The 12765-nt window shown below is 36.1% G+C and overlaps 2 protein-coding genes across 2 annotated transcripts in view; both read left to right on the top strand.

Annotated features, from left to right (window-relative positions):
- Nucleotides 1–4910, top strand: part of LOC107102618 — a 12528-nt gene extending 7618 nt beyond the window's left edge. The window contains exons 4-8 of the mRNA XM_015401996.1: nt 1148–1426; nt 1560–1676; nt 1837–2118; nt 2230–2394; nt 4070–4910. Of these exons, the coding sequence (XP_015257482.1) occupies nt 1148–1426; nt 1560–1676; nt 1837–2118; nt 2230–2394; nt 4070–4374 (1148 nt within the window). The 3' untranslated portion in view covers nt 4375–4910. The remainder of the gene's footprint in view (nt 1–1147; nt 1427–1559; nt 1677–1836; nt 2119–2229; nt 2395–4069) is intronic.
- A 3045-nt stretch (nt 4911–7955) lies between these two features.
- The window catches only part of LOC107102612 (protein transport protein Sec24D-like), a gene marked incomplete at its 3' end in the record, with an annotated part of 9101 nt that continues 4291 nt past the window's right edge, over nt 7956–12765 (top strand). Inside the window, exons 1-8 of the mRNA XM_015401989.1 lie at nt 7956–8568; nt 8713–8771; nt 9018–9071; nt 9300–9411; nt 10740–10867; nt 11284–11416; nt 11563–11672; nt 11789–11901. Of these exons, the coding sequence (XP_015257475.1) occupies nt 7956–8568; nt 8713–8771; nt 9018–9071; nt 9300–9411; nt 10740–10867; nt 11284–11416; nt 11563–11672; nt 11789–11901 (1322 nt within the window). The remainder of the gene's footprint in view (nt 8569–8712; nt 8772–9017; nt 9072–9299; nt 9412–10739; nt 10868–11283; nt 11417–11562; nt 11673–11788; nt 11902–12765) is intronic.

Raw genomic sequence — 12765 nt, 5'->3', positions numbered from 1 at the left:
CCTTTATAATAGTTCCCCCTCAGCTGGGATACGAACCAAGGCTTCCTGTTTGCATGACGGGTGACTTAACACTTGAGCTAGCCAGCCGCTTCTAGGAATCAAAAACCGATCTACTCTGAGTCAAACTGTGAGATATTAACAGCCTATAACCCAACACTACGTGACCTTTTAACCTTCATAAAATGTTCTCATATTTCCTTATTTTCAACATAATCAATGACATTGTTTCTCCACAGTTAGATTCATTACCTCATCGCTATTTATCCTTCAAACAGCAGTTCAAAAAAGAAATCAGGACTTGACCACGCTGGTCTTCATGGCAAATGTTATCTTCCTTCCGGCATATCAATACAGCTTCTGTCCAATAGGGGGAGCCAAAATTGACCAAAGCTGAAAGTTCTTTAGTACTGCTGTAACTTTTGTGTTAACTATGAGGTTAGCAGAACATAGCATAGACCAAATATGCTCTCAGTAAAACCATGAATATTGAATGTGTGCAGCCTTCATTTTCAAAATGTGTTAAATACATACACCCTTACTGATTTGGGTTAATAAACCCTTAGCCTTAAACTGATTTAAAGCACCATGGGTTTGAGCAGGAGCAGCAAAAACGCACGGCTGAAGCATCTGTGCTGCTCTAGCAGTGCGGTCAAAAAGTTGGTCTGATGCACGTTGGATGAAGCTACCCTATCCTTTTTTTGCCTGTAACAATCAGCTAACAGATCAGCTTCTCTGATTGGTTGATGTGGCGCGTCGAACAGCAAAAGTTCAATTTTCCAACTCTGCCTGCGGTCTAAACGTACCATGAACATAGCATTAGAAGGCTCAGAGGTTACCACATTTCTTCTGAACTGGTACGTTAAATGATAGCTTTGGTTAGCATTTGCATTAGCAGATCTGGCAGCTGACTTACAGAACGATAGCTGTGAAGTGTGACTGCTCCAATTATTGGTCGGGAGGAGTTAAACTTGTAGAGGTGTTTGGAAATAAAACACTTAAAAAGTGTCCTTCAGTGAGCCACCACCTTAAATCGGTTCATCAGCCTGATGCACACCCCCACGCTGAGAGTAAAACAGCATCCATTTGACAGAAAAAAATCTCCTAAGAGGAAGGATGACCAACTTGATATATTTTCTTTCTTTTGGAGGATTCCACAGCAAAGCCAAACTTGCATGGAACAAAGCAGAGGCTGAAGCCGTAGAAAAACACTTGATGACTTTTATTGAGAAGCATAAAATACCACAAAAAGAAGACTGTTTTCGGTGCCTAGAGGCTGAGCCAGAAGCACTGAGGAAACGTTCCTGGAGGGGCGTGAAGGACTATGTCAGAAACCGGATCACAGCTCTGCAAAGACGAGCTGGTCTGTCTAAAAAAACAGCAAATTCAAGAACTGACACCAGCAAGCATATACCAAAGCAGAGTTCTGGTAACGCAAACAAATGTATAACTTTATGGCTAAATCCTCCATTGAAACAAATATATATTTTTTTTATTTATTTATTTTTTTTAAGTGGTAGACTTGGGGAAAAAACAGGATTTTTATTCTATATATTTTATAGCACCACCAAAGCTTTCAGATGGAGAGAAGAAAACCAGAGAGAATCCCAGTACAGGTCCCAGTTCAGGATCTGGTCCCAGTTCAGGATTTGGTCCTTCAGTGTTTCATAAAGAAAAAGGTAGTCATTTCTGCTGGCCATTAGAAGTCTTATTATTCATCCTTAGGTCTGAGTTTTTTTGGTTTTAACAAAAAAAAAAATGTTTTTTTTTTTTTCAAAAAACCTGAGATATGAAAATGGATAAAAACAAACCATTAAGTTATTTTCTTTTCCTCACCAGGGTCAGACTTGCGTCACAAAGCCAAGCCGAAATGGGACAGGGCAGAGGTCCATGCCGTAGAGAAGCATCTGACGCGTTTTATTGTAGAACACAAGCTGCCCCAAAAAGACGACTGTGTCCGATGCGTGGAGGCCGAGCCGCATGCGCTGAGGAACCGAACCTGGAGAGGAGTCAAGGATTACGTCAGGAATAGGATCACTGCTCTGCAGAGACAGAGCGGCTTCTCCAAAGATCAGTCAAAGACCAAGAGCCAGCTGAGGCAGGGGGCATCACAGAGCTCTGGTAACTAAATGGGAAATATAAAACTTGCAGAGAAACAAATAAAGGACTCTAAAACCAACTGTTAATTCTTGGAAACCTAATCAGCTTTATTTATTTAATTTGTTTTACCAGGAACATTCCAATCTCCAAACGGACAGGAAGCAGTTTTGCAGCACTACAACTTATTCCCCAGTTGCAGCTTTGGTCCATCAAATCTTTATCAACCTCTAAATAATGGAGTAACCTCAAGCTACATCATGAATGCTCCTCCCAAGTCTAGTAGTTCAAAAGAAAAAGGTATGTGTGCAATTAGCTATAAATATTAATAGTGTTTTTTTTTATGTTTTTTTTGTGGTCCATTCATATTTGGATGTGAAAATGCATAATGTATTCACATCTACATGAAAATTATAACTATACTTCTGATGCTTCCAATTAAACTAGTGCCATATTGCTGCACAATATTTGAAATGAAGAAAGAAATCAGCATGTGACGTATTTCTAATCAAAATAATTGACTACAGCTATTTAAAAAAATCCCACTCTGGATTGATTAAGCGTGATTGATTAAAAGTGTGTGCCCAAAGCTGTTGTAGTTTGCTGTTTTCAGTAGACCAAAGTGCTGCTGTAGCTCTTTTATTTTCCCAGATTGAGCATGATGTAACACTATGTTACTTCTAGTCTGACTTCAAGGTGTTTTTATCCACCTAGTTTCTGATCACTAGATATTCTGTTTTTTTGGACTCTTTCCTCTAAATCCAGCTGATAATTGTCTGTAACAGATCAACTGTTTCTGAGACCCTACGAGCAGCCTAGTCATGTTAAATGTACTCCAACTCTCTTTCTTTGTCATCCTGATGCTCGCTTTGAACTCCAGCCAGTTGTCTTATCCACTTCTGAATGCCTAGATTGAATAAAATTTCTTCATTTATGCAAATAATGGAGTCTGTGTTAGCAAACATGGCTAAAGATGAATGGCCAGTTATTGCACCTAGGGCAAGTTACCGTTTTTTATCACTTGCATCCTCCTTATAAATGGAGACCTCTCCACCCCTCAGTGTACATCTTATTTTGTCATTTGACCAATTAGACGAGCCCTTGAATGGTTTATTACCTACTGAAAATTAAGTTGGGGGAAAAAAGTTAACAAGTCAAGAAAAAAGGTAAAAAGCTAATTGAAAAATTAAAGAGTAAAGTTAAAAAGTTAAATTAAAAAGTTAAAAAGCCTAGTAAACAATTATATTTAGGTTTATAAACTGAAAAATGTAAGTGCCAGTATCAGCATTAATGCCTCTAAGGTTATGTTGTACCAAAATTTTTTTCTTTCATTAATTTCTTATAGAAGCACTTGTTATTTTTCTTAATATATTTGGACAAGTTGGTGTTTCTTGTTATCATGTTGACATTCATTTTTGCATTCAAAATATCCATATTTTTTAATGTTACAAAGGAAGTAAGGTCTTGTCCTGGATTCCAATAACATTTTGAAATTTAGATTTTCAAAGTATTTCACTGAGTGCCCTATAAAGGGTTAAATGTTGCACTTAAAGGTATAGTGGAGGGTTTGTTTTGTTTTTTCTGGGTAGATCATCAAAGTAAGTGGTCCTCCTAATTGTCAATCATTCTGGTGATATGTTTACGTAAAGCCGTCCTACGTGCTCGTCCCTATTTTCACCTCCCGGTGGTGAGTCTGACATAGTGGAAAAATTGCAAATTCTTCATTTGGAAAGTAAACTTGTATGAGTGATGCAAAAAGCAACTTTTAAACAGAGAGTGCACGAGGAGAAATGGACTCATGCACGCTCTTGCACGCGTTTAATAAGCGTTCCCTCTTGGTAGCGGGTACAGAGTTGTGCATGTGCATTTTTTTTTTTTTATTCTCCTCTATACCTTTAATGTACTCAGCAAGATAATGTAAGGTTTTCTGTATTCTATTTAATGACTGTAGAATTATGTGTTTCCTTTTATTTAGCCCCTGCAGGTACGCATCCGAAATCCAAACGTACGTGGAACGAAGCAGAGGTCTCGGCCGTGGAAAAACACTTGCTGAGTTTTATCACAAAGCAAAAACTGCCTCACAAAGACGACTGTGTTCGTTGCCTAGAGGCTGAGCCGCATGCTCTGGAGAACCGCTCCTGGAAAGGTGTGAAGGACTACGTCAGGAACAGAATCACTTCCCTACAAAGGCAGAGCGGCATTTTAAGGACTGCTCCGAAAAGCAACCGATCCAGGAAAGACGAACCACAGCAGAGTTCTGGACATTACCACCAGCTGTAATCGTCCAAAACCTTTTGTTTTGTGAACATTTGTTTCTATGTTCCATTCTTGTTGGCTCAATGCATACTAATGTTGATGTTTGTGTAGCTTCTGTATGTAATTCACCCCAGCTTGTTAGACCCCTCCAATTAGAAAGGCTGAAATAAAAGACTTAATAATTGCTCCAACCTGGGGTTTCCACATCCAGTTCTCGTTAGCTACTCTCCTGCAACGTTCAAATTATTATTTGCAGATGTTTAGTAAAGTACAGAATAATTTCAGTTTCTAAAACATAAGTTTAAAGTTGTTTTTATATACCGCACTGTTGAGTGGTGCTGTTTGACTAACTTAACTGTATTTGATTTTTGTTTTACGTAAAAAATCCAGATTGTAAAAGAGTTTCTGAACTAAAAGTCACTATTATTCCAGAAAGCTACCCGAAGTCACTTTATGTTATCAACGGCATGAGCCAGATGAGTTTGATTGCTGTTTTCACTATAAATATTTTTAGCGGGTATGTTTTTATACAGCAGTTGTGTAATTAAATGTTCACTATTGTATATGAAGTTTTTTTTTTTTTTTTTTCTACTTAATGCAGATATAAAAACAGTTTCAATCTGACTCCTTTGTGCTTTAGCCAACAGATTTTTCTTACGAACAGGATTTAGTTTACTGGTATAGCATGTTAATGGAAGAGGGTTGGGTGGTTTTTATTACAGCATGTTTTGGGGGGCGGGATCCAAACCTGAAAAGCCCAGGTTTGACTGATTATTTCTTTTGAAATTAAGTCAAGTAATTATTATTCTTCCAGATTTCCTGGAATTCAAAGATTACTCTAACGAAATCTTTGCATCCTACGGAGTAGTCTTTGGTTTTGACATGTGTATGCTTAATCCTATTCTGTTCTATTAAAGCTCATATAAAAATTAAATAGTTCAGTTCATAACAAATGGCAAGATACAATTTTTTTTCCAGCATTTGTTTATCAAAAATGTGGCAGATATTCAATATTATCTGGAACACATAAAGTTCACCTCAAGAAGCAAAATTGCGGGTTTAAACAATTAATTCAGAAAATAGGTGAAAGGCATTTGATCTTTCAATCAGGGGTCTGGAACCTGCAGCTCTTTGGACCCACTACTGTTCATTACAGAAAACACTAACCTACTGTGGGCCTTAATTGTGGCTAAGAAAGATTTTTTTTAAACTGATCCTTGGTATTAAATATAGGGTGTTGATAAAATCCTATTCTAAGATAATTTACATAATTTTTTAAAAGAGACTTAAAGAACCAGATATATATGTCATTAGATCTATATTTTCTCATTAGCTTAGAAACTGTGTTTTTGTTTTCTATATTTGATTTTTTTTTTTTTTAATGGTAAAGTCATTTTATTTTGAAAGGACAACCGGAAATGTCCCGCGTGAGTTCTTGCTTTCCATGATGCTAATGGTGCGGGTACTGGATGAGGCTGGGTAGTGTTGCATCCAAAGAGATGCTTCTCTGCTTTATTCCCTAAGGATTTATTTTCTGATTTAATATAAATTCTGGTGTTTTCGTTTTATCGGGGCTTAGATTAAAATGAAGACGTTCGTAACGTTAACTTCCACAGAGGCGCTCGCGCTCTGGTTTCCGTCTGTGTCAAAGGGTACCGATGTATCTCTGTTCACCCGGCCTGCTGTCATGAATTTCTGGCTCATGTAAGGTTTTCATTTGACCTGTATGTGAATCTGAAGTAACTGTATGTTTACAGCCTCTGTATCAGCAGCCTCTTTACGACAGAAGCATATATTTATGTCAGGAGAGTCACCGTTAGCTAGCTAGCACACAACCAAGAGGCAGAAATAAAAAAGAAAAAAAAGCCCTTTAGTTTGATTTTAATATGGTTTAGGGAGTAGCTGAAGTAGTCGCAATATATATATATATATATATATATATATATATATATATATATATATATATATATATATTCACACACATATAGACACACACAAACATATATATTTGTGTGTGTATATATATGTGTGTGTATGTATAAAAATGTATATATATATATATATATGTGTGCGTAAATATATATATAAACAAAATATATATGTGTGTATAGATATATATATGTGTGTGTATATATATATATATATATATGTGTGTATATATATGTGTGTGGCTATATATTTATATATTTGTTTTTTAATGTATTAATGTTTTTCAAGGCTGCACTTGTCTAGAGCTGTTTTAAATTATATTTATTTTTGTTTACATTCGTGTATACAAAATGACAAAATAAATCTGTCTAAATATATATATATAAAATATATATATATATATATATATATAAAATATATATATATATATATATATATATATATATATATATATATATATATATATATATATATATATATATATACACACATGCATACCTACATATATAAAATAAATATATATTTATATATGAAATATGAATAAGACTATATGTATGTTAGGTTTTCAGCTACAAATTCTTCTACTGTTTTGAAGGTTTTCTTTATTAGGTTTAGAAATATGTTCGTATATGTACTTGACTAATTTACTGAAGAGATCAGGCTGTAATTTTGGATAAAATCATTTGGTTCCCTGTTTTTCTTTAAATTAATCATTTATCAGGTTAGTATCAGGGTTGTGTTGGGATGAGTAAAACCTGCTTATTCATGTCATTCATATCTTGTGCACGGTGCTCTTGGAAATGAATATTTCATCATCCTAACTTTAGCAGTCAGGATGATGAAATAAGCCAAAAATGTCCTCAGATGCTGCAGCATTACTTTCTTCCTTACACTTACCTCGATACTCACTCTTCCGAACTTTTAAATGTTACAAAACACTGCCAGAAAACTACTATTACTAAAGCAACCACCAAACCAAGACTCACACCAGTTGGATTATTGTTTTTTAATAATTCTGATAGACCCATTTTATCTTTTTTGGATCGACAATAATTTAATTTAGTTTGTTTCACCTAAATAAAGCAGGTGTAGTTTATTTTGAAGCAGATAAGTAAAAAAAATATAAATAAAATTCTGGAAAATAACAGGTGCCTTATCTTGACATATTTTGACTATTTGGCAAAACTTTTAGACATTACTCTGCCAAGTATGGGAATGATTAGTTAGACAATAATGGTTTGTGATGATCTGATTTAGACGTATTTTTCGGAATCTCATTTCTAAGCCTTCCCGGAAACTTTGTGGTGTTGGAGAGACGGCTCCCACTGACTGCCAAACCTCTGATTAAGAGGTAGAGATAGACATGACATATGCAACGATGGAGAACTCCGGTTTACCCTTCCAGCTCCACTTATCATCCTGAAAATTCTGACTGACGTGGTATTTTTTCCTCCTTTATGGCTCTTTGTCAGAGAAATATAGAAACTAACCCCCAAATTCTAGTGACCCTTCATTCTTACAGTTAGCCACTGATAAATGAAAGAAACTTTACAAAAAGACAAGCAGAATATCCTTTAATATCAAACCAGCTTTGATGTTTTTTCCTTTCTCTGTTGTCTCCTCAGGTCCTGCCTCTAATGAGGAAAAAAACTGATTTCTAATTTCTAAGGAGCATGATGGATGTCCACAATGGCTGGTCTTCAGATACGCCTGCAGGACCTCTTTTCAATCCTCTGCCTCACCTCCAACAACTCAGCCTTGGCTCTTCACCTTCCCAGCAGTCATCTGGAAATAACTCCAAGTGTGGCTTTGCTGCCTTTTCAGCCTGGAATGACACTCATCACAGCGCTCATTATGTTCGCAGTGATGATCACAGTTTGCAGCAGAGTGTTCCTGATGCTTGTGCTTCATCCACAGCTCCCCCTATAGTCCAAGAAAGGAATATACCGCCATACTGTCTTCCATTAATGAACGAAGGGTCGCCGCCTCTCTACCCCCAGCATATTCCCAATCATTCCCCTCCTAATCCTTACAGAGCTGTAGATCCCTCAATCTATTCTCAACACGGATATCGAAGTCTATTAAATCAGCCTCAATCACCCACTCAGAGTCTTCCTCCTGTTGGCCCTTCGTTTTTTGAACCTCAGTTAAATCAACTGCCTGCATCAGTCACAATGCTGCGTCCAAGCGTCGGTTCTAATGAAAACGTTGGATCTAATGAAACACAGGCCTCCACCAGCGGTCCCCTCCAGCAGCAGCCGCTGTGGAATGTTGCAGCCGTCTCTAAAGGTGGGCTCATCTCACTGTGCTCATAAATAACACCATACGAATCAAGATAATGTGATTAGAAAATTGTGTCCTGTCCTTTTTTAAGCCTTCATATATTAGGGGTGTTCTGTTTTCTACTTTGAGGTTGCCATTTCTATTTTTTAGGGGGCATAAATGACTGTCTGCCACATCCTGCTTCCCTGGACCATAATTTGACACCTCAGGTTGGTTTAAGAACAAAAAAAAAATGTGTTTTATAGTTGTTCAGTCACAATAGGACATTAGTTAAATCATTTGAAAGTTAGCTAAAATTAGTTAAGATATTTGAAGGATTTTAGGCTGGAAAGGCACAAATTCTATTTGAATGACTGATGGAAGTTAGCCTTTGTGATTTTAATCATTTATGTTTAGTTATTCTAAAGCTGGAAACAAAATAATGTATGTTTGTATATCAACCTTCCTCTCTGCAGTCTCCCAACTCTGAGTCCCGTTATGGTTTGAATCCTGAACTCTTACCAAGCGCAGTAAGTTCATTTATGCACTTTTAATTCTCAGATTTTCTCTCTAATTCCAGCTTTTAGTCACTCCGAGAAGAAAAGGAGTATTTTCCATGGCATTACTTCCATATCATAGTTGTATCAAATGGCTGCAGTTTATTTTCCACATGTTTAGATAGCAAAGTACCTGAAGATGAGCAGAAGCTTGTGTAGTTGCCTAACATTGTGTGCTGACAGCTCTCTCTCTGTGTGAAGGTGAAGGTGATGGCAGAGGACAGAACGGAGTGGGAGGGGAAAGTTTTTATCTCGGAGCATTTCTCCCGGCTGCCTCCTCTGGCAACTACAACATGTGTCATAGAGGACAGAGGTAAAAAAAAAAACCTTTCTGGCTTCTTGTGTAGCAGAGGCGATATTCATCATGAATTTAATTAAAGCCTAAATGACAAATTGATGATTGAAATAATAAAAAGCTTATTTGGTTCTTACCAACTAACCTGCCTACAGCAATAATTACAGCGAAACTCTGCAAAACATTTAAACGTTTTCAATTTCAATAAAAAAAAATCCTGTACCTCACCTAAAACAGAGAGAAAATCAGCTTCCAGTAAAATAAATTAAAAAAGTAAAAATAATAAAAAAAAAGGAAATTATGATATAGATTTTTAATATATATTAGACTCAGAGACTTAGACTTAGTCAGATTTATTTTGTTAGTTTATATACACAAGTATAAACAAAAAGAAATTTCGTTAATATATTTATGTGTGTGTGTGTTTATTAATGAATAAAAGAAGTAAACAAGCCAGATGGAGCTCCTGAACTAAAATTTTAAGCAACACTTTGAGGCAATCACTGAAATCAGGTGTTTTCTGTAATGATCAGGAAATGTTGAGTTAGTTTTCTGCACCTAAGCCTCCATATCCTAACTTTCTTGCATAATCTGTACATAGCTTCCATATTTATTTATTTTATAGCCTCTTACAATTACTCTGTATATTTATACAATTTATAGTCAATACATGCAAAGTTTCTGTGCACATGTAAATAAATATTTAGATCCTGTGTAGCACTTCAGGATAGATGCAAACTACATTTCCCTGTTTTGTACTTGTAACATTGTTATGACAATAAAGTTGAATTCTATTCTATTCTGTTGAAAGGTATGTTAGTTCACTGTTTGGGAGCAAGATGCTTTCATTTGTCTTTTTAGAATAAATTTTAAGAGAAATTCAAAATCAAATTTTTACTTATTTAGTACATTTTTATTTATTATAACTTTTTCAGTTGTGTATTATTTGAATTAGTAGGGGGATTTTTGTCTTTTTCTTTAATGAGAGGGTATGTTAACTTTCAGACACCACTGTATATCTAGGTATATTTTTTTAAACATTTTTGCCATTTCGACAATTTTGCGATTTACAACTGAAAGTATCTCCTTTTAGGTGAATCAAAAAACTAATAAACGGATTAACTGATAAAAATAGCTGCAGCCATGGATTCAATGCATTTATGTGATTACAGAGACTTCTGCAGCTTTTTATGACACATATCAGGCCTGATATTTGAACTTTTCTTTCATCTTGTTATATTCAATGCCATAGAAATGAATAACGATTTAGGTATTTTAAGCTTTTATGTTTACCTTTTTCTTTAGCATTGTTTCTTTTTTTTAATGATCCTATCCTTATGTTGCAGGCAACGTGAGCCCCTTGGCCATCCGCTCTCTGACGTACTGCGTCCCGTGTGACGGTCAGATGGCGCTGCTCAGCCGGCTGCCAATAGGAGCGCTGGTTACTCCTTTTATCAAGCAAACTGCCTCCGAGGTCGGTTCAAGGTCCCATCAAAAAACAGTGTTACTTACTTTCATTAAAAAGTTGCTTAAAACAAAAAAATTTAACTTGACTTGTATCAAAGAAAACATGTTCAATCAAAGAACAGCAGTGTTCAAATTGACTTTTTTGAGTCTCAACTATATTTTTGCATTCAAATACTTTTTTTCTTTGATCGAAAAGTTTTTTTTCATTGAAATAAAGGTGTTTTAAATTGAAAATATATTTTTTGATTGAAGCAACCTTTTTTTAATAGAATAATAGAGACACAAATCTACCTTCATAGTTAATTTAGTTTCTTCATCAGAGGCTGAATGACGGAAAATAAATCTGTTTTTCTGCCTTAATAGTATTTTCAAGTTAAGCAGGTATGTGTTCTGTTATAATTTATTTATTGTTTTTGCCACCAGAATTCCCTCCCCCTCTGCAGAGAAGCAGATTGTGTTGTGGGTTGTAGTTGCGGAGCCTCCATGTGCCCGGCGATGAGCTGGCAGGACTGTGGTCAGAGGTTTTACTGCCCTTTCTGCGGGAAACTCAGTGAGGGTATCATTTAAAAACACTTTGTTCAGTACTTTAAAAGAAAGAAAGAAAGAAAAGTTGCACCATTGAAGTGTCATTAAATGGATCATTTTTTTTCATTGCTCACATTTTCTCCAGCTGTTTTGTTCCTCTGCTGTTCTGTGTCTCAGTGCCATGGCAGCAGTACCAGCCCACCGAGGGGGTGGAGGGGGTTCGGGTTGACAGAGACAGAAAGCCGGAGCTCAGCCTGGGCTCCTATGAAATACTGAACTCCGGGAAGGTAAACCTCATTCTCAGAAGATTTACTTCGGTTGTAATGGATTCGCTGATGTTCCAGATTTTTGTTTGTTGTTACACAAATGGACCTTTGTGAAAAAATGTTTTCTCTCATCCAAGGGAGAACCTGCTGCGCTCCTTCTAGCCATAGATGTTTCTGGGTCTGCGCTGAGAGGAGGACACTTAGAATTTGTTTCACATCAAATCCAAACTGTGCTCGCCTCATTGAACAGGTAAACACGCCTCTTACTTTAACCAGGCGGCCCTCACAAGTATTTATAGCCATCAAGGTTTTCCACACTTTGCCTTGTTGAGACTGAAATCTCTAAAATGTTTTATCAGATTTCTAAGAGAAAAGCAGAAAGTAGTTCTTAGTTGCATTGTTTTCTAAGCCTCTACCTCTACAAATCAGAAATTATTGTTCATTTCTTATCCAATCCCCTGGAGTCAGAAATTTTCTCTGGTTGTTTCTCTGCTGGAAGTTTTTTAACTCTGCTCATATTTCTTTTTTTGTTTTGTTTTGAGGTTGTCCAGTTTATAGCTCCATCCATCCTCCCTCCTGGGGATGTTGTTTTCATGCTGATGTTCATTGTTCGCTGTACCTGAGCCTTTTATTTTTAATTTTTTTATTTATTTTCACAAATCAAAATAGAAGATCAGAATACATCAATAAAATAAGAATTGTAATGGAGTGTGACAGAAACCCCTTAGTGCTTATAACACCCCTAAAACAACACTCACAGGCAGCTCACATTATGAACGACATTTCACTCCATACAAAAAAACAGAAAAGTCGGGTACAGTGTAACATTTTTACATCTTAGCTTTCAGATTATAGGTAGTCAGTATTTTTAAAATCATACATCATTTTGTTTTTTGTACTTTCTACCATTTATCTCTGAAGATTTATCTCTACAGATTGCAAATTCTTTACATATTCATGCACCACAATGCCAAAAAGAAAATTGCACTTGAGTTTTAGCACTTAATGGTAAATGAAAAAAACAAAGCCTGTCTAGTATTACAAGAATCCATTTGGCAGTTCTTAATTAAATAATTATTGAAACGATCAGCAGGCTGGCCTTGTTTTATCATAA

Source organism: Cyprinodon variegatus, unplaced genomic scaffold, assembly GCF_000732505.1.
Source record: "Cyprinodon variegatus isolate N-32 unplaced genomic scaffold, C_variegatus-1.0 Scaffold1282, whole genome shotgun sequence".
NCBI lineage: Eukaryota > Metazoa > Chordata > Actinopteri > Cyprinodontiformes > Cyprinodontidae > Cyprinodon > Cyprinodon variegatus.
The sequence above is the reverse complement of the archived record's forward strand: the minus strand, read 5'-3'. Positions and strand labels throughout refer to the sequence as shown.